The following is a 22,655-nucleotide window of genomic DNA, read 5'->3' as shown; positions in this document are numbered from 1 at the left end:
AAACCAAAATTACATAGCTGGATTAGCAGGCAGCATGTAGAACATTGGACTACAGTCCAGAAACAAAAATATGGCGAGCTAAAGATGCCAAAGCCTTATTTAAAGACAAGGTCTGTAATCTCAAACTTGAACAGGAAACAAATATACTCATGGCAGAACAATTGACTAGCCATGGGAACTTTAACAGACAGATACACGTGATTGTATAGAGGAAGAAGTCCTAAGTGTAGAACATGTGGTGAGGAAGATGAAACCTTACCACATTTAATCTTCCAGTGTGAAGCTCTGGAGGACAGAAAATACAGGTCAGTAGAGACTGAAGAAATTATGTCTAAAAAGGAATTAGTAAAGGATCTCCCACTACTTCTTAAGAGTATGGGTTGGCTTTAGTAGAATCACAGGAAATAAAACTACACAATAAATTCAGTTTCGGTGTGGGCAGCAGCAGGCTAAGACCACTGTTGCTTTTGTCTCCCTGCATAGATAAAATCAACTCTTTAACCAATCAAATTATTCTGTAACTGGGAGCCCTGTAATATATCACACTTCCCCTGCCTGCAGTGTAACTCTTTCTGTTCAGTTCCATCATGTTAGACATCGTTTTTGCCTTTATTTTGTTACTTGTAAAGAATTTATTTATCGTAAGTAAGTGCTCACTTAAGCAGTTTTCATCTCTGCTGCTACCTCATTTTCATTTATATCACAAATTGATGGATGTGTGAATGAATGAATGAATGAATGAATGAATGAAATAATGTAAAATGTTTGATATACCAAAAGTGTCTCTAATAGCCCTTTTTGTTTCCTGACTGGTAATGGTAGTTACATACATAAAACATAACTGCAGAAATACATTTCATTTTTAAGTTACACAAAGATTGTGGTTTCATACGATAATGTAGTTATGCAAATAGGTAATATTAAAAACAAATGACATTAATCAGAAGTATTTATTGTCTCTTGCAGGAAGTAAATCAAGAATATAACAGAATGAAACATAGTTACATACAAAGTTATATATTTGCTCATGTTATATTGCATTAGAGAAATGTAACAGAGATAATACTAATTATGTTTAACATGAATACAAACAATAATATATCAGTATTATACTGATTCATTCTGCAGAATTAAATTTATCATCTAGTGATGATAGCATGACACAAGGAACCTTTTTTTATACATGAAATAGCAGGAGTAATAGGATTAAGACAGGCATTCAGTTAACATCACGGGAAATGAATAAGAAACTAATAAGCCAAAGTTTTGAAAATAAATCTTAATGGACAATATATGAAAACATGCTAAGCTACTTTTATGAAATTCAAAATTACAATTTTAATTCTGATACATAATATTTTTGTATGATATTAACTTACACAAAAGTTACAAATAAAATCATGTTTCTTCTCCCTGTCCTTTTTGTATTTTACTTCTGCTCAAGTTAGTTTTTGCAGCAGTCAGAAGTAGCTCCTTGTACAGATTTAGATCAATGCTTTCTATAATAGTCACATTATGCTTTTTCCCTTGTGAATTGATATGATCGAGAACCATTGCTCCTCTTGTATGCCGTCCATGTAACTCTACCATCACATAATGCGTTACTTTTGATGAGGCAATGGAAGGCCTCATGAGGATGGCAGCAGCAGCCTTAAGTAAACCAAATGAGAAACTATGAAACACTTCCTTTACAATAAGAAGCAAAATTTACTATCATATTCAGTCAAATTTCTAATAATGCATCTTTTAGATTACTTAACTCAAAGTATCAAGTTAATTCCACAAAGGAAAACTGTGGAAACACTTGTTTTTCAAATGGGCTTCATAGTGGGACGCAACACAACACATAACAAACATAATGTATACGAAAATTTTTAGGTGATTTTGTTAACTTCAATAGATATATATGAAAACCATAGAATTTGATAAAGATGTCCTTGCATTTGTAAAAAGCAATGTGTTTCCTTTGACACAACCTGTATTTCTAATAAATCTACATTTACCATTTCATGACTTACATTTCACTAAAACATTGACAGTTAAAAATAGTGAGAACTAAATAATAAATCAATCAACTATGGAATAGAAAGTAACAAATGCAATTTAACTGGTCCATAAATCATACAAAGACTGACAGTTAAATCAACCTTCGTTTGAAATACTAACCGGATCACACTGCACCCAACCATCCTTGTAGTGTCTGGCTATTACATTTGCTTCTGCCTGATTCAAAAGCTGCATCTGAGGGCTCTGAATTTTTCCCAAAACATCGTTGCGCCATCTCTATTAAAATAAAATTAAAAAAAAAAGGAGTACGTTTTCTTCAGTCATTCACTGCAATTTTGAGTACAAGTAAACACCTTCCAGATCAAAATCTAGATTTTCAGCTTACTATAACAATGTTTAAAAAAGAAATCTTTACATTAGTAACTTCTTTCAAGCTGAAGTGTGATGGAGTATCAAATTCCCATTAACGATATCACATGTGTGCCAGCCCAATTTTTGATACAGAGCTGTTTAGACACTATATGGCCATTTTTAGGACAACAGAATAAAGAAATTTATCTGATTACATATGCAGTGCTACAGAGAACAAAAAGGCAGCAAAACTGCATCACAAATATTACATGCTAAATTTCTGTGTCAACATTTCTATTCAGAAGTGGCAAAACACATACACTGATACAGACAAACCCTTATCCTTGCTACAGCTCAGTTTCACCCTTTTTTGTTTTAGGGGAAAACAAGACTCAAATTGCTGTAGGAACATGTTTAAGAAAGAGTTAAACTTGAATTTCCTCTGTCAGCTTTATAAACTTCTCTCCAAAATTCTTCCTGTAATACCTCTCCAAAAAACTGTGATACACTCTTTGTTTATATTTCTGTGATCAAGTACTTTTTATCCATATATGTACTTAACTGGTCAGTAATTTTATTAACATTTGACTATTGAGATCAGACAAGCTGCTGGGTAAAAATTTTACAGCAAAATCATTGCTTGTTGTTGGGTCTAAAAATAAATTGTCAGTGGCTGTTGCACTGTGTCCAATTCTCAAACGGAATTTTAATGAAGCAAATAATTCAAACCTAGACATCATACATCTCTATGTATTCTTGATCATTACTAGTGATGGATTTAAAAGCATGAGCTTTTAATGCAAAATGATTAACGACATTTTAGATTTCATATTACACCTATATAATGGTGATAAGTATACATAATACTTACATATGAAATATTAGTTCTTGTAAGTGCTGTTTCCCATGGAAAAATTGTTATGGGGGACTTCATACTCTTAAGAACAACATGTGCTGCCTCAGGATCACAGTGGAAGTTGAATTCAGCTGCAGCTGTGATATTCCCAACTCCTATGAACATTAAAAATATCCATGCATAGTATATCAAGTTTTTTAGTGGAGTCTGAGTCTTATGTCTTGGATGAATGCTCAAGAACAATTTAATATCTTATACGAATCACTCACTTTTGACAATGAGGGATTATGAGAGTAAGAAGAAACAGTAAACAAACAAGATTTCTGGTACATCAGTGGATAGAAGAACTAGAACAGATTTCCTGTACAACAACAACAATGACAACAAGACACACACACACACACACACACACACACACACACACACACAAAATGAAAAATTTAAATACAGGAATTCAAAATGTATGAAAAAAATGAAAACATTTCAAACAAATAGGAAAAACTTTAGAGATCATGAGTAAGAAAAATGGTGAGAACTTGAATGAGAAGAAAGATACTCATGTGCAGATGAAAAAAGGAAATAACATAATCTGAGATATGGCACACAAAAAAATCTTTTGGTAGCTAATAATGAAAACATGGTCCAGCTGGTTACTTTCAATCATGTCTATTTTGTGGAAGGACAAACACAAAATTATATTTCAATTGAAACTAAGGAAAACAAATTTATGTATATGAGAGAGGAGCCCAATTGGGATCGGGTGAAACTTATGCTGATCATGGCATATGACTATGATGGTGTTACTCTTATGCGAGCTGTGTGTAAGGGGCAAACCATCAACAGTGACTCCTGTTGCTGATTTCTAGAGCAGCAACAGCATCTGGTTATACGGTGTGGCAGCTGCGGGAAATGCGGCTCACAACAATGTGGTGTGCTTATGTTGCTGTCAGATTGCTTTGTTACATCTCCCGCAATGGTGTCACCAGTGGCTGGACAGGTGTCAATCTGCAACAAACATATGTGTTGCTTGGAGGTGGACTTTAGGTGGATACAATATCCCTCCCCTATAAGAAGAGATGGTGAAGTCAATGAAGGTGCCACTGGGAGCAGAAGTCCTGAGACCAGTGAGCCAGAGTCAACAGCCATCGGAGGCTATGCTTGACCAATGACGGCTGCTCAAGATGGACAATGTCAATGGGCTGGTGAGGCATGCAATGTGGCATTGACGTGGCCAACAGGAAAGCCCACACACAATCAGGGAACTGAAAACAAGAGATGGGACGGTCACTGTTGTGAATGGCAAGCCAGCCACCAGGAGGCAGCAAAGATGATGGGACCAGGTGTGGCCCAAAATTTTGCATCAGAACGTTCTAGAGTGTCTCACCATATGCCTAGTGAAAAGAATGGCAGAAGTAACTGATAACAGGAGTGATGGATCAACCAAAGGCAATACGGCAGCAGGCTAAAAAGCAGGACTGGAAGGAGGAAGTGATGTAGGAAACGAAACCATAAGAATAGAGGATGCAACAATGGCTTAAAGTGGGGCCCAGCTAGTGGCAGGGGAGGCCATGTCAGCACTGAAGGCAGTGTGCCGGTGGCAGAAGAAGCCATGCTGGTGGTGGAGGATAGAGTGCTGATGGTGGAGGAAGGAGAAGAGTGGTAGAAGAGGAGCCTGTGCCAGTGGTGTGAGAGGAGGCCATACTGGTGGTGAGAGAGGCAGTCATCCCGGCAGTGGAGCTGGTGGCACTGGGGCTCTCAGCAGAGGGGAGTGTGGCAGCAGCAGCAAGACACTTGTTGGAACCCACTAGTGGTTTTTAGGGGTCACAGATGAAAAGGCATCTCTGCTGGTGCAAGGGGTGACACAAATGCAGCAACAGAACTGTCTGTGAAGGGGCTGGCATTGGCAGACAAAAGGCTGGCGTGATGTCAGCAGGGCAATGACAGGCTCGACTGGAAGGTGATGGTCTGGTGTTACATCGGCAGGGAGCCAACAGACTCAGCTGGGAGGACAACAGGCTGTGGACATTGGCAGGGTGTTAATGGGCTTGGCCAACATCAGCAGGGTGCTGATTGGCTTGGCTGGATTGTGATGTGTCAGTAGGATGACACATGGTTATCACGGGCTCACCTGGGAGGATTGGTGATGGCATTACTCATGGTAGTGAGCAGAATGCAGATTAGCCCTGTATAAGGTCATTGTTCCATTGTAGCACTGTAGCAGTAGCTATTGTGCCAATATATCTGGAGGCTGCTATGAGGGTTGACTGAAAAGTAATGCCTCCACCTTCCTAACTCTTCAACAGTTGGCAGCATTGGTATGAGACAGGTACTGGCTTGTTCCCTAGCCTCTTTTCTACAGCTCCAGTTGGCTGGAAGCCTTAGCATTGAACAGTTGTGTTGTTACAGTGTAAAGTAAGGAACCCTGTGCAAGATGGTCGGTCAATGCCATTTGAGCAATGCGCAGTCATTGAATTCTTGACAGCAGAAGGTGTCACCTGAAAGGAGATTCATCAGAGAATGAAAGCAGTTTATGGTGATTGTGTATGTGAGTACTGTGCATCATTGGGCTAGTAAGTTTACAGATGTTGAGGCAGGAACATCTGACCTGCTTGACAAACAAAGAGTTGGACGTCCTGTGACAGCAACCACCGAGTTTCACAAGCAAAATGTAGACAGATTGATTCAGAACGATTACTGTATCACTCAGAGAGAAACTGCAAGCACAACTGGCATTTCACAAGAACCTGTGGGTCACATTATTGCTTTGGTTGGCTATTGGAAGATCTGTGCATGATGGGTACCCCAGATGCTCCTGAAATGAAAGTGCACAGACTTGAAATTTGCCAGAAACTCCTCTCAGGTTATGAGAATGAAGACGCACAGTACTCACATCAGCACAATCACCTTGAGCCATGGCCGGCTCGTGTTGATGCCATTTGTTCTTTGGCATTTTGTCACAATCAAGTGGCGTCTTATTTCTCCCTGAGTTACTACCATAACAATTTGGTGACTTGCCTCTGTCAGTGGCAGCAGCAGTGCTTATCGATACTAGTACTGCTGTACCATCTTTGGTGTGATCACTATATTTCCGTGTGGTGGTGTGTGCGTCAGTCGGTCAGTTGGGAGAGAGCGGCGAGGTCAGGCCGGGACCGCTGGCGGCGTGCACACGCGGTCGGATTGTGGGGCGCTAGCTGCGAGCCCTACGAAGTTCACTGCCCACCAAACCTGGACACTGAAGTTGAGTGATCAGTTAACATGTTATGAAACCTCAACTGCTGTGACATCTTTTCGTTAATTGCCAGTTGTTGCTTCCTGGGTCGTTCCGGCTAGCAGCAACATACGGTGTGTTGGAGTCGGCAAAATTTTGCAGCCATCTTCCTATATGGTATTTAACTATTAAATTGATTGTTACTTATCAATGAAGTGCACAAGTGGAATTTTGTGGCTTGTGGCCGTTAACGCCCCAGTTACCTGCCGTAGTCGTTAGCGTAGTTTTCCGGCAGTGTGTTTTTCCTCACTGTGCTGACGCTGTCTGGCACAGCGTGTAGTTTGGCAGCCTTTTAGTTGTTTGTTCATATTTTTTTAGAGTGGTTATTGTGCCTTGGCAGTTTTTAGATGCCAATTTTGAGGAAGTTGTTTCAGGTGACTTATTTTAATGGCGGTCAGGCAGTGCCCGGGGACCACCTTGTTTGTGAGTTGGTGGTAAGGTGTCAGCCATTGAGAGCAGTGTTCCGGACTTAGTGGCCTGCTTGCATGCTACCGTTCTTCACCCGGTTGATGTCATGCTGGAGGTGGTGGGTGAGACAGAAGCAGCCTTTGAATTTTTGTTTAAGGCTGTTAGGGGGCTTGAGGACACCATTTGTGTTTTGGAAGGCACTCAACTTATTGACAGTCAATTGCACATGGTTTGGGCACAGTTAGTGCATTTAACCAATCGGATAGCGGATTTAGGCATGTTAGGTTTGGAGGAACATCATAAAAAATTAACCATTGAATTGGGGTCTTTGGTTAATGCATTGCAGTTTAGCTTACATGTTTAGAATGGATGGAAAGAGGAATGAAGAGCGGAACTTGCTGTATCAAGGGGGAACCAGGAGCCAGCCAGGTGTTGTTGTTGTTATATCCTCTGCCAAGTTAGACGCAGCGTTTGCCAAATTGCCTAATCCTCTGGCATATTTCTTTCGAGATATTACTGAATTAGTTGTAGATTGACTTGAGCAGGTTGAAAACTTATTACAGTTGTTGGTTCCTCTTGAGCAACATGCTGCTGCCTTTCACATTCCACACCAAGTAGTTTTGTCACTATTGTACCCATTAGCTAGAGGTGAGTTGCAGAACCTCCTATCCTGAGCCATGGCAGAAGGGTTTTCCTTACAGCAATTGAGGGAGCTTGTCATTAACCAGAGATTGAGCACTGGAGTTCTGAAACAGCTTGAGTGTCATTACATTTGGGAGATGCAGCAGGATAAAGAGGAGTTACATCAGTATGTCAACAGAGTTCAGATGGCCTGCTTAACCTTGTTGATCCATTTGCCAGAATGGGAGTTGGTGTCTATTGTTCTTAGGGGAATGCGAGCGGTGGATAAGCCACACTTTGGTTTTCGTGATCGTCCTTCAACCTGGGAAGAGCTCCATGCCACTGTTGCAGCGATATCTACATTGCTGCTTGCGAACGATGTATGTCGTGAAGTTAAGGGTCAGGCCACGGGCGTTGTCAAGGGAAATTCCAAAATGGCCTACATCAGATGAGACTGTGAAAAGGGAACCCCGGCATTGCTTCAGGTGCAGTAGCACGGCTCATTTGGTGCTCTCTTGCGTTCAACCTCACAAGCCCAGAGCCAACAAATGATGCTGGGCTGGGCAGCGACCTCGGGATTGTGCCTTTAAACCTTGGTGTACCCGTGTTGTCTCTCCCTCATCACCACCCTTGCCTTATATATATTCTCGAGTAGGTGGGGAACCGATTTGTGCTCTTTTGGATTCTGGTAGCTCCCTTTCACTATTGATCTTCGAAGGGTTTCTTGAATTTGGTCATCTTGCGAAACTTTGGTCGGTCCCCTCTCCGGTGCAGAGATGTCGGGTGGCCAATGGTCAGGTGTTGCCTCTGCATGATTGGGTCTGAGGGAGTATATCGCTTGGGTATTTCTCCTGGCCCTTATCATTAGCCTTGGTCAAGCCTAGGATAATAAAAGTTTGTGTGTTTTGTGCAACTGACAGTAACTGATTATGGCCCCCTCCACAACCATAACCTGATTCTCTCTATCCTGCAAAACTAGATTTCACACCATAACCTGCTTTCATTCTCTGATGAATCTCCTTTGGGGTGACACCTTCTGCTGTCAAGAATTCAATGACTGAACGTTGCTTAAATCACATTGACCGACCGTTTGTGCAGGATTCCATACTTTCTACTGTAACAACACAACCATTCAATGCTAAGGTGTTGGGTTGTTTGGGGGAAGAGACCAAACAGCGAGGTCATCGATCTCATCGGATTAGGGAAGGATGGGGAAGGAAGTCGGCCATGCTCTTTCAAAGGAACCATCTCAGCATTTGCCTGGAGCAATTTAGGGAAATCATGGAAAACCTATATCAGGATGGCCGGACGCGGGATTGAACCGTCGTCCTCCCGAATGCGAGTCCAGTGTGCTAACCACTGCGCCACCTTCCTCGGTCAATGCTAAGGCTTCCTGCCAACTGGAGCTGTAGCAAAGAGGCTATAGAACAAACCAGTACCTGCCGCATACCAATGCTGCCAACTATTGAAGAGTTACGAAGGTGGAGGCATTACTTTTCAGTCAACCCTCGCACGAGTCACATGTATGCAGTAAGAGAAAACAATCCGTAAACATCATAAGCAGTGCGCAGAGATGGTCAGCTGTACTGGGGAAGCATGCAAAATATGAAAAAGTCACTGGTGGGATGAAATCCACTTCTTGTTGCCAGGTTTTGTTACATTGTCATAAAAGAGCCACAGTAATTAATGTACCCGAGTTAGCAAGAGTAAATGAACCTTATTCATGCTCATGAACTAAATACAACACCACAGCTGTTTATACATGAAACAACATTACTTGGTCCCAATGTATTCACAGTGACTGATGTCACATTGACAGAGTTCTCTTAAAGGGAGTATAAAAGGGGTCATATAGGTGGAGAGTGGTAGAGCTCTAGGGGTTTCCACAAGAGAGAGAAAGGTCCTAGCGAGTTGGAAGCTTGTAGTTGGTCAAAGATAGTGTGGTTGTGGCATAAGACACAGAGAGACAAGTTCCATCAGATGAACGATGGACACAGCCGGCATATTCCAGGAGTGATTATGAGTTGTGCACTGATGGGCCACAAATGCACCGATATCAGGCCCCCTGTGGAGAACTTGGATGAGGTGTGGAGAGAACACTCAGACATGGTGTGGAGCTGACGACTCTTCTGTAGCAAAGGGAGCTCCAAATGATGCACCAACAGGATGCAATTCACACCTGTCCTGGAGTGATTTCCAATGTGAACCAGTTCTGAACGGTCGGGCAGTGCCCTTTATTGCTGCCCAGTGGAACATACAGGCTTGATATCAAGCAGACACATAACCTGCAAAGGAAGACATTGAGTCCCCAATGATAGCTCTACTTGCAGCAACGCCTGTGCTGTTAACAGTGAAGCTGGGGCTGTGTGTTACCCTGGCAGCTCTGAGAGATGTGGTTGATGACAACATGGTGTGCTTATGTTGTCACTGGACTGTTTTCTTGTATCTCACATGATGGTCTCACCAGCAGCCAGGTACAAGGCAGTCTGCAGTATACACCCATGTTGATTTGAGGTGGATCCCAGGTGAATACAATATCCCTCCCCTCTTAAGAACGCAATGCAGCTGCTGCTGGGAAGAGGTGACATGGAACTTGTGAACCAGTGGTGGCATCAGCAAACACCAGCAGCCACTGTAAGATGACACCTGATGAATGGCAGCTGCTAGAGACGCAATGAAGCCGACGAGCCAATAAGGTGTTCAATGTGGCACTGATGCAGCCACGCAGCCAACAAGAAAAGCTGCTATGATTGGAGACATGATACACAACATATGGCCAGGACTGTTACTGAGAAAGGAAAGCCGGTCACAGGAAGGTGGCATAGGTCATGGGGCCAAGTGTGGTCCAGGGTTTTGCTTCAGAGGTTCCACAAGAAAATTAATGCTCACAGAAAAGAACAGCAAAAGGAACTTGAAACAGGACAAAGGCTCGATTGAGGGTGATACAGCAGGAGACAAAAAAGCAAGAATGGAAGGACGAAGTGACACAGAAAATGAAACCATCTGAAGTGACCTCACGATGGTGGCAGCAAGCTGGACCTAGATGCAAGGGGGCATTACTGCAGTGAAGGAAGCCATGCCAGTTGTGGAAAAAAACAATGTTAACAGTAAAGGAAGGTGTGCCAGAAGTGGAGAAGGCCATGCATGCAGTGGAGGAAGGCATGATGGTAGTGGAAAAGTCCATGCTGGTGGCTGAGAAGAAGACTGAACTGGCGGTGAAAGAGGGACCATGCTGATGGCAAAATAGGAGGTCATACCAGCGGCAAAAGAAGAGGTCTTTCCAGCAGTGAGAGAGGAGGCTATGCCAGTGGCAAAAGAGAAGGCTGTGGTGGAGACAGAAGGAGCTGTGTCAGTGGTGGAGCCAGTGGCAGTGGTTCCGGATGCACCATGGAGTGCGATGCACCAGGGACAGCTAAGGAAAAGATGTCTCCGCAGGTGCCCGACTACCACCAATGCAGTGACAGGGCTGGCTGGTTGAGAAGCAGCCAGCATCAGTAGCTGAAACACAGTATGCCAACAGGCTTGGTAGGATGGTGACAGGCAAATGGGATGTCAGCAGGGGACCGACAGTCTCAGCCAGCTGGTGATGCACCAGTGGGACATCAGCATGATAATGATGAGCTTGGGTGGGAGCAAAAGCGATGGCATCACTTGCGATGGTATGAAGGAAACAGGTTAGCTTTTGTTGAAAATTGTTGTTCCACTGCAGGTGCTGTAGCACTAGCTATTGTGCTGATATAGTCAGAGATGGCAATGCCATACTGAAATCTATGCAGCAAGAGAAAAAAATCAACTACCTTCGAAAGTGATGCACAGGGATGGTTAGCTATACTGGATGAGGATGCAAGGTATTAAAAAGCCAAACAATTCACTCCTTGTCATCAAGTTTTGTGTCATGATTGAGAGAGCCACTTCAATTAATATCCCCCAAGTAGCAAGAATAAATGAACTTTATTTACACTGTTGAACTATAGACAACAACACAGTCATTCAGACATCAATCTGCACTACTTGGTTCCAACCCACCAATAATCACTGATATGAGTTCTTATAAGGGCAAAGGCAGTGTGGCCATAGCAGGGGAAAGCAGTAGAGCTCAAGGGTGGTCCAGGATAGTGGTCATGGTGGGGTGGAAGCTTGTAACCAGTCAGTGTTAGCATGACTGCCACAGATGATGCATAGAGATGAGTAATAGCAAGCCGAGTTGATGTTTCCATTTTCTGCATAGTATTCTGAAGACTGAACCAGCCATCTTCTTCAGGTGCTGTGAGTTTTGCTACCGTGTATACTCGCTGCTTGGATTCCAATTTATAGCCGAGTTCAATTCCTAATGTCCACTGCATGCTGTGACGCTCTTTTGTTTTACAGAGCATGCACTGATACTCCATGAAACATAAATTTCCTCAGCATTTTCCAACTCTGATAGATGTGATGGGCAGTGAGATTTTAATAAATTGAGCGTCAGACTCCAAGTGTTATTTAAATTGTAACTCCCATCCCTGTTTATCACATTTTCTGACATCTTTATTTTGACAGACTCCTGAATTACACTGTCCCAGAAACTTGGCATTTGCACCACAGTACTGGTATCATTGTACTTCATTTCATTTCATGATTATACTCAACGCAGTGCTCAGCAATAGCTGATTTTCTTGGTTGTTTTAGTTGGGTGTGTCACTGATGCTCTTTGCGTCTCTCCTCAACTGTTCTTATATTCTATGCAAAGCAAGTCATGTCACATTCACATGGAATATGATACACACCCAGTTTTTGGAGATGTAGATCATCTTTAATATTATAAAAAATACTTTTTATCTTAGTTGACAGGAGTGAACACACTGGATGCCATGTTTCTGTAGTAGTCTACTGATCTTTCTGGATATTGGATAAGGCAGATAAGTGATTTTTGGCTTCTCTTCCTCATTCTCAGCCTAAAACTATTTCTTAGACGTTCTTGATTGTGACTGCATTGCCATACAGTTTGATGCTGTGAGTAACCATCTTTCAGAACATCAGTCACAGGTTTTGTAATTCTCTGGCAAGGCTCCCCTTGTCTGAATGTGATCGAGCTCTATGGGCCAGAGTTTTCAGCACAAAATTTATTTGTGATAGATGGTGATGGCTTGTGGTGTGAAGATAGAGGTCATGTGTGTAGGTTTTCTATATACATTGTGACGTAGGGATCTGTTCAGTCTTCTTTTAACTAAGACTTCAGTGGCTCTCTTTTTCAAGTTCCATCATGACTTTCATATTATGATGGAGATAGTTTAAATGTTCCAGGAACTCTTGAAGCTTTTCCAATGCACATGGCCATTCTACAGAAGTGTCATCCATGTCCTGAAAGAAACATGGGTTTCAGTTTGTGGATTCAAGTGCCTTTGCTTCAAAGTTTTCCCTCTACAGGTTCACCATGACAGGTGATAATGGACGACCCACTGAAATGCAATTTGTCTGTTCATAATATTTTCCATCATATAGGAAATAAGTTGATGTCAAAATATGCCTAAAAAGTTCTGTGGAAGGAGATGTCAAAATATGCCTAAAAAGTTCTGTGGAAGGACTGTCTACCTTTTCCAATATTAATTCCAAGGAATCAGAAAAAGAACTCTCATAACGATGGAGATTACATCAAAACTGACCGTAATATTTATATCCTGGAATAGCAGTTGACTGAGGAAGGTCAATGGACTATTGAATATGGTATTTGCACTTCTCATGTATTTACTGAGTATGCATTTCAGATATTTTGTCAGCTGGTTTCTAGGTGCTGTAATGCAGCAAATCATTATGAGTTGTTATCTTTCACTGAAAGTGTAACTGGCCATGGAGCTGGGAGGAGACCAGATTTTGATTCTCACGCTGGCACAGCTGACACTGGCTATCGGGCCAAGCAAGCAGTGTACTTGCTTAATGCTGCATGCAATACATTATGCATACTCTCTATGAATCTGAAGAAGTACTATTATCTATTAATCAATCTTTTTCATACTTAGTATACCAAATTCTATGAATAATACAATGGTACTGGTAAAATTTCAAATCAATAAGTTCAGTTCTTTTGGGGATGTAAATTTTTACCTAAAACATATAACCATGCTGGCATTATGAAACAGAGTTAGGGACTGTAATGGATTCATCTACAGTATCATTTGAAACTACAACCAAGAGGATAGGTTCATATAATTTAATTTTCTGGAATTTTGCTTAGTTTTATTACCACATGTTTCTGATGTAATTGAAAGTACTTTGGAAAATTATTATTTCATCATGTTTTGGTAAAATGAGTGTTTTTGAGAGACAGAGAGAGTGAATGAAGGACATAAATAAACAGAGAATGTGATATTTTATTACAACTATGAAAATGTACATGTGAGAAAGTTGCTGCACAATAGGGGAATTTATGACACATGTTGGAATGAGCTTGATTTTGTAACAGGCAGCCAGAAGGGGCATCAAGTATAAAATTTATTAGTTATTTATTTTGGGGCAAGAAACCACATTTTGTTTTCATTAAATTTTGTTTAGTTCCAGAATTACAAAATTTCTGGTCTAAATTACTTGTGGTAATCTGATTGGCTGACAGAAATACAGTGAGAAGACATGTGAGTAGATAATCATTAGGGAGCCGTCTTCTGGTAAACACCTATGTTAAACTGTGCTAATCAAATTTGTGCCAAAATGAAGAAATTTGCACATTTGATTGGTTCTCTAGTCATGGGTGAAAAGCAACTACAGCACCAAGTATTTTGTGAAAGTCTGAGCTTTGTGAGTGGCCGATTTTAGGAGATAATTCAAGAAAATTTCATGTCATACATAAATTCCTTGTGGCATGTTTTGTACAGATTATGAGACATTATGGTGAGCACTTCTTTACTAGAAGCATACTGAATGACTGAATGTGTTAACTCACCAGTGGTTATGAGCCAGTAGCAGTTAAGGATGTTCAAAATATTGGGTCGGACTAAATACCTTCTGGCTGCTTTCAGGTGTGATCTTGGAACTTTGCATAATTGATGTCAGGATATTAAAGACGGAGTTGATAGCTATTTTCTGTATTTTAAAGACAATAAACCATCTTATAGGAAATTTTAGACATTTTTTTCAAATGAGTCAAAGAACCCCAAACACTCAATAGTTTAACTAACTTTCAGTTACAGCCCACGAACTGGAGTTACGTGGCCTTAGTGTGATAGGTATTTATTCAAATTTTCATCAATGCTGCTTTTATTGGCTAAACCAGTATCTACTACCATAGAGTGAAGGGGCAGACAACCTGAAACCTATCCAGGTAGGCAGACGGATTGCTTAAAGGAAAGTAAGAGGATGACCCATCCTGCTACAGTGTGCCAATATTACTAAACTATGGATCTTAGTGGAATTCTTTCCTTGTATACCTTATGCAGGCCATATAGTCATGGTAGCACAGCTGCTCATGTTATGACACTTCCTCTCAATTTTATTTGTAGGACTGACATCTGTCAGTATGAAGTGTCATTCACGAGATTGAATATCTTCTTACTGTTGTCCACACATGACATTAGGACCATAGTGTTAACCTTTTTAGCTGGCAGAACTACAGTTTCATTGTCCTCCCACAGAGTTTTCAATGCTACACATTCTTCATTAGCAGTTGGATCTTAGCTCTGATGCCCCGGTAAGTGCTCTACAGGTTTTGCAGCAAACCTTTTCTGCTGCTTCCGGTGTGAGAGCAGCTACAATATGTTCCACAGCACCCATAACCTGCTCCATGGTGCTGATATAATCTGCTATTGGCAGCATTTGTAATGGGTGCAAAATTTAGACCCTTAGCAAGGCTCTTCACTGTTTCTCAGTGTTTACATTATGACCCCAGCTTCTTGCCTTGGCTCATGTGCAAGTGAACAAATTTTGATTTTTGGCATGCAGAGGTTTTCAACTGCAGAGATTCTGCTTGCAATATTGTTGTAAACCCATTCTTGAGACTCTGCAGAGAGTTTAGCCGACACGTAAAGATGGAGATGAAGAAGCTCTTTTGAAGTGACGTCTACCAACCATCAAGTGTCACAAATTCTTCTCGTACTGGAGCCAGGCTTGGACAGTGCCTAATCCTTTTTGCCCCTGGTATGTTAATGTGATGTTTGATTTTAACAAATGTACCTACAGCTTGTTCAACTCGACATCTTGTTAGGAAGGTCAATGCACTGAGAAGTCGACCTTTCTTCTGGTGGAGTTTATCTAATTTGCATACATAGAGTTAAGTGATATGATCTCTCACATTTTCTCAGCATGATTGATCAATACTGAGCTTCCAGGTGTTCAGCTGAGTAGCTGTTTCCATTTTCTGCACAATGGTTTCATTTCTGTCCCATCCATCTTCTTCAGGTGTTTTTCTATTATGTGTACTTACTGCCTGGACTCAAAGGGCACAGTGGATGATGGGAGTCAAACTTGGCTGTAAATAATAGTATGAGACCAACAATGGCTCACAGTCGATTGGAGACCATACAGCAAGTACACATAATGGCAAAACTTGCAGCACCTGAAAAAGATGGCTGGGTCTGTCACCGAAATATTGTGCAAAAAATGAAAACAAGAACTCAGCTGAACACACACAAGCTCACTACTGATCAATCGTGTCAAGGAAACTTGATAGATCAGAGATATGAGCCCCATCAGATGGGCAATGGAGCAGCCGGTGTAATCTGGGAGTGACAGTGCGCTGCACACTGGTGGACTGTGGATGCAGTTGACGTTGGGCTTAGTTTGGAGGACTTGGATGACGTGTGGTATGAACACTTAGATACAGCTTGGAGTGGACGACTGCACTGGGCATCCTTTTCACTGTTTTATAAAGCCATAGAGACTGTTCACCAGACTGAAAATAAATTATAAATATCATAAGCATATTAAAAAGCATTTAAAGTGAAATAGAAGCCTCAACATGTACATGGGATTCGAGATGGCAACCCCCTCCAGAGACAACAGAGGATGTTTGTTTGAAATTCCCTTGCTTGCTATTTAAGCTGGACACTAGTGTCGATGTATAAAGAGCAGTCAAATGAAAACTGAACATTTGCCACAATGAGACCATGGAATGGTTCCATTCAAAAGTGATCACAACATGTATTAAGACATTTATCCTACTGGGAGACAGGAGCATCCATTCCTGTTTCATAGAACTCTGTCAGCCACAGGCAGATCCACAACCACACCATCTCTTGCATTTCCTTGTCAGGCTAAAACTGATGTCTACATGTGTCTTTCTTCAGGTCACAAAATAAGTGAAAATCACACAGTGAAAGACCCGAGCTGCACTGAGGATATTGCAGTGATTCTCAACCAAATCACTGAAGTGTAGCCTTCATCTGAATAGGCAGTGTGGGGGCAGGCATTATCATGCAACAGGATGCTTCCTCTGCTCATCAAGTTCCGCAAGCATAGAACCAAAGTCAATGCACATTGCTATGAAAACACTCTGCAGAAATTGCAATGCACCATCAAGTCAAAATGCCCAGGAATGCTGTCAGATGAAATCATCCTGTTTCATGATAATGCTTGTCCCCACACTGCCAACTGGACAAAGGTCACACTGCAGTGATTTTGTTGGGAAACAGTACAATGCAACATCTTCCATACAGCCTGGTTCTTTCACCATGTGATATTCACATCTTTGGCAACCTGAAGAAAGACATGCATGGATGTTGGTTTCAGCTGGATGAGGAAGTGCAAGAGTGGGTGTAGTTAGGGATCCAACAGCATCCAAAAATGTTCTATGAAACAAGAAACAGTATAAATGTGTTAATGAGTGTGGTGATTACTTTCAAATGGAACCATTCAAAAAGGTTTTTTTTGTGGCAGGTGTTTGGTTTTCATTTGACTACCCTTCATACTAAACCCCTACCCTAAGAAGAGAAGGCATTTGCTTGATATACAGGACGTTTATAAACAGAAGATTTGGTTTTAAAAATTAATAATAAATTGATTTATTAATTTATATGGGCAAGCCTAACAGCATAAGCAGTGGCAACTGTCCAAGTTTTAGATGCGCTATCCACTATTTGGTTGTCATGCTTACTACACAGGCATAGCATCTGTTTCCAAGATGGCCGGCAAACAGGAAAAGGCTTTCTGTGTGCTCTTTTTTCTGTGTAGCATGAGTTTCATGCACGGTTTAGGAAATACCCACCCAATGAGAATAATGTAGGTATGAGGTACCAACAGTTTATAGAAACTGGATGCATTGTAAGGGGAAAAGTTGTGGTCGAAGTCACGTGTCTGATGCACATGTTGAAAGAGTGCACAAGGCATTTCACCAAAGTCCTTGTTCATGCCATCGATTATAGTGTGGAAGGTCTTCTGTAAATGGCTACATTTTAAACTGTACAAAGTGGGATTAGTACACGCTCTTACACCAACAGACAGCGTGAAAAGGGGTGATTCTGTAAAGAGCTGCAGTTAAAAATGGAGGATGCTGGTTTTGTTGGAAGATTCATCTTCTGCAATGAAGCCACTTTCCATGTGACTGGTAAGGTAAACACACACAATGTCCATATCTGCAGAAGCAAGAAAACCACACATGCTAATAGAGCATCAGCATAGCTCTCTAAAAGTGAATGTTCTCTGTGCCAAACACCTGTTATGGTGATTACATTTTGCAACTGGATGGTGCTCTGCCCCATCTTCACAGGAGTGTACAAGAGCTTCTTAATAGTGTTCTTCACCAATACTGTGTTGGACATGCTGCAACAGAAGACAACAATCTTCGCCCCTGGCTGCCCCTTACTTCTTTGAACTGCTTTTGTTGTATGTCTTCCCTCGGCATGCAACTTGTGTTCTGCTATGTTTGTTCTTTCTGTCCCAGTGTTTAATAAATTATATACAATACTTAGTGTGTGTTATTACTGACCAACCATACACTATAACCACAGTGGTGACCCCAACATTGACGTTGTGTGATCATGATTTATTTTGTACTTGTTTTCATCATTAACAAACTTTGTGTGGCAGCCCACATTGTTCTCGCCACAATGGATCTACTAGTGTCTTTCTGTGCTACTGCCACACACCCTATAAACTGCGCTTGTGACCACGAGTGGTCAAGTGTTCCTAATGCACGTTTGGATAAAAGTGAACAATTATTTACACCTGGCCACGCCGGTGGCCAGCTAACCTTAACTGGCTCAACATGGCCACAGTCTAGTGTGGCAGCACAACAAAGGCCACAACATGGACAGCGCACACTGCCTAACGACATCATGGATGATCATCCAGTTAAAGACATTGTGGTTTACCCCTCATCTACGCAGTTATCTTGGGGCTGGTTTGATGTGCAAACAAAGTTCCAGAACTGTGATTCGAACATTTCTGTTCATGGAGTAGCAAATTCTCACATGCCTAGTATCACTGCACTGCCCCCCCCCCCTCCCCTCCCCCCTCTCTGAACATTGTCTCGGCAATGCTGGTCGCCTTGACCGAACCAGTTTTGGCGATCACTGCATTGTGATTGCACCACAACTGCCTTCCGCCAGTTTTCACAATGGCGCCGGCTGTTGCACCTGCGCTGGTTTTTGGGTCAGCCCCCTCGTGGCTGTGCCATGACCGCCTTCTGCCCGCTGTTGCGATGACACCGGCCATTACACCCGCACCGTGCTCTTCATCAGGCATGCAGTTTGGACACACCGTGCCAACTTTTGCACCCACACCCTCCACACCATGTGCTGCATGCAGCCGCCCCCGCCCCCTCCCCCCCACGCAGACCTCAAGCATCGCACCCATCACCGCTACTGCACTCCCAGTGTCGGAGGCATCTTGCCCTGCTCACACAGATCTCCACCTGCCAGTGCTGCCTCAACATGTGTTACCCGGCAGGTTCCCCAAGCTACCTGCTTTGCAAAAAGATAACCCTAAGACTTGGTTCGCATTAGTGGATCACCTACTGAACATCCACAGCATTTCAGACAACAACGCACATTCTGTCTGCCTGGTGAGTCACCTCCTCGCTCATCTGGACCTCATCAGTGATTTGCTTCTCTCACCACCCGCCTCGCACACGTATTCGATGGTGAAAGCACTGTTCATCGAGCACCTTTCTCGTCCTCCAGTGGAGGCTATCCACCACATCATTCAAAATGAGCATCTCAACAACCACACCCCTTCACAGCTTTGGCGGCACCTACGTGCACTAATTGATGATCAAGCATTACCTGATGCCGCAATTTGGACATTTTGGATGGACAAAATGCCTTCAGATATACAATTTCATCTACTGTCTCACAACACTGACCCACTTGAGGTTCGTTTATGCATGGCAGATCAAGCTTATGCTATCATTCGTCACCGACACCGCCTGTCATGGACACATCTCTATCACCCTCAGTTGGCATGCCTGCACCTTCAGTTCCACCCCTGCTGGCAAAGGGCAGCATGTTCGCATCGGCACCTCGGCTGCCAGTCAGGAGCTGCCACCTAACAGCCTACAGGAGGTACTGCCTGCAGCCTCCCGACAGCCGCCAACCTTGCATGAGCAGCAGCCCAATCGTTGACCGGCCCCAATGAAGACAGCTGCTGCCTGCTTCCACTCCACACTGCCTAGCCTACCGGCATACCCACTGCGCCGGTACCACGCTACTTAAGGGGATGCCACCCGCAACTGCTGCACACCTTGTGCCTACCCAAATGATTCTGGCTGGCATGTTTAGGTGCCACGGCCCGCGACATCCCTTCACAGCACCTTCTGTATGACTGCTCCACAACATTCAGCGACACGACACCTATATGCCACAGACATGTCATCTGGCACTCCCTTTCTTGTAAAGACTGGTGCCAATGTTAGTGTTATCCCAGCCAAGCATGCTGGCGACACACTTTCACCTGCTAACCTCACTTTGATTGCCACCAATCGTTCTCCCATTGTGGTCCATGGTTCCATCAAGATGTCGCTTCGCCTATCACTGGTCCACACTTTTCCTTGGGCATTCCACATTGCCAACATGGATGAACCTGTGATCGAGTTGGATTTTCTACATCATTAAGGACTTTCACCACACCTGTAGGCCGCTGCACTGCGACACGCATCTGGTTCTACCGTTCTGTGCTCAAATGAGTTCAGCACAACTTCACTCTTTGCCTCCTTGGTTACACTTTCCACATTTGCATCCCTGCTCTAGCACATTACTACACAGCTCTCTGACCCGTCAGACGTGCGCTCACAAATCGACGAACTCCTCACCCAGAACAAAACGTTATGCACCCGCATTGCCTGTGCTTCTGCTGAATTGTCACACGCATGACGTACGATACATCGCCTATCTGCAGAACCACAATGAGGCGACCCAACACACACCTCTACTGTGCCTTCTTCCCAATCTGCCCCTGTGTTGAGCTTTCCTCCACCTGCTGTTGCTTCCTCATCGTCGCGGTCGACTCTACAAGACACAGCTCCGTGCTGCGCTCCTGCACCGCATCCTCCATCATTGACATGAGCCGACGCACTGCCTACACCGCCCCGGTTCAGCAAGGTCAGTGAACCAATGTTGCCTGTGGACCCCTTCCTGACCCCTCTTACAGACCTTCCTTCGCAAGTATCACCCATCAGTAAAGGCACTTGTCATAGGATTCACACCACAGACACCCTACCTGTACGTTATAAGGCCAGGTGCCTTAACACTTCCAAACTTCTGTGCACCAAGGAAATCGTTCAGGATCTGTTGGCTTTGGGTGCACTCCACCACACTGATAACAACTGGTTTTCACCTATTCACCTTGTTCCTAAAAAAGACGGCACCTTTTGCAAGTGCGGGGACTACAGGTCCCTTAATCCTCGCACCATTAATGATTACTACCCAATTCCTCATATTCAGGATTTCACGCAATTACTACATGGTTCTAAGTGTTTCTCTGTTTAAGATTTTTCCAAGGCATACCATCAAAGCCCTATGCATCCACGGTCATCATCACACCCTTCGGCCTATTTGAATACTGTTACATGCTTCACGGATTGAAAAACACTGCGCAGATGTGGCAGCGGTTGTTTGATTCCATTTTGCTAAATCTGCCATTTTCTTATGCTTACTTAGATGATATACTGATCTTTTCCTCCTCTGCTGAGGAGCATCAAGTTCACCTTGACGCAGTCCGTTTGGCCCCCTCTGCCAAAGGCATGGTGATCAACCATGATAAATCTCAACTCTGTGCCACAACAGTTACCTTCCTAGGCCATACTGTCTCTGCCGATGGCCTCTGACCAATGAGTTCTCATGTCAAATCCATACTTGATCTTCCTCTTCCTGACGATTATGCTCAGCTCCATCGTTTTCTGGGTATGGCAAACTGTTACCACTGCCAAATTCCTCACGCTGCCTCCATCCAAATGGCCCTCACTGGCACCCTCTCCAGCAAAATCACCATGGAGAAATGGAGGTTAGACTGGACCAAACCCATGCTCAGTGCCTTTAGTAACGTTAAAACTGCCCTTGCCAAAGCCGCTACACTTGTCCACCCTGACCCTGAGGCCCATGTTTCGATCACTACTGATGCCAGAGACTCAGTTGCAGGCGCCATTTTACAACAGTACACTGCCGACTCAACCCAAGCACTCCACTTCTTTTTCAAGAAACTGATTAAGAGCCAGTGTAAGTGGTCGGCTTTCAACCATGAGCTCTTTGCTGTGTACAAGGTGAATAAATATTTCCGTAGTGACCTCGAGGGGTGACCTTTCACAACCCACACAGATCACATGCCACTCATGGATGCTATTCATAACCCACCTAAGGACCTTCTGCTGAGGCATTTCTGCCATATGGACTACATCTGTCAGCACTCTTCCAATGCGTGCTATATCTGCAGCACAGAGAATGTTGTGGCAGACTATCTTTTCTGCATATGCGTGCTAACCGCACCACTAAATCTGGAAGAGCTCGCCCAACTTCAGGCTGAAGACCATGATATACACACCAATTAATATCAGATGAGTCTTCGCTCTCTGTCCAACCCCGTATCCTACACGGGTCAATGATCCCTGTCCTTTGTGACACCTTTATGGGCACTCCCCACCCCTGGCTCCTACCGCCCTTCGTCACGGGGTCTTTACTGCTTTGCATGGCTTGGCTCACCTTGCAAAGTGAGCAACAACGTAGCTAGTGACTGAGGGCTTTGTCTGGCCCGGCG

At 43.2% G+C, this 22,655-nt stretch overlaps 1 protein-coding gene across 4 annotated transcripts in view; it reads right to left on the bottom strand.

Annotated features, from left to right (window-relative positions):
* Positions 1–1,006: 1,006 nt before the first annotated feature.
* LOC124605369 (uncharacterized protein C1683.06c-like) overlaps positions 1,007–22,655 on the bottom strand; it is a 71,279-nt gene continuing 49,630 nt past the window's right edge. For 2 of the 4 annotated variants that reach the window (XM_047136997.1, XM_047136998.1), the window contains exons 5-7: positions 3,230–3,369; positions 2,167–2,283; positions 1,007–1,650 (exon numbers count right to left, since the gene is read on the bottom strand). In XM_047136997.1, the coding sequence (XP_046992953.1) occupies positions 1,399–1,650; positions 2,167–2,283; positions 3,230–3,369 (509 nt within the window). In that variant the 3' untranslated portion in view covers positions 1,007–1,398. The remainder of the gene's footprint in view (positions 1,651–2,166; positions 2,284–3,229; positions 3,370–22,655) is intronic. The other 2 variants (XM_047137000.1, XM_047136999.1) reach the window with 2 other exon arrangements.

This window comes from Schistocerca americana, chromosome 3, assembly GCF_021461395.2.
Source record: "Schistocerca americana isolate TAMUIC-IGC-003095 chromosome 3, iqSchAmer2.1, whole genome shotgun sequence".
Classification (NCBI taxonomy): Eukaryota; Metazoa; Arthropoda; class Insecta; order Orthoptera; family Acrididae; genus Schistocerca; species Schistocerca americana.
Note: the sequence above shows the minus strand (reverse complement) of the source record. Positions and strands in the feature narration are given on the sequence as shown.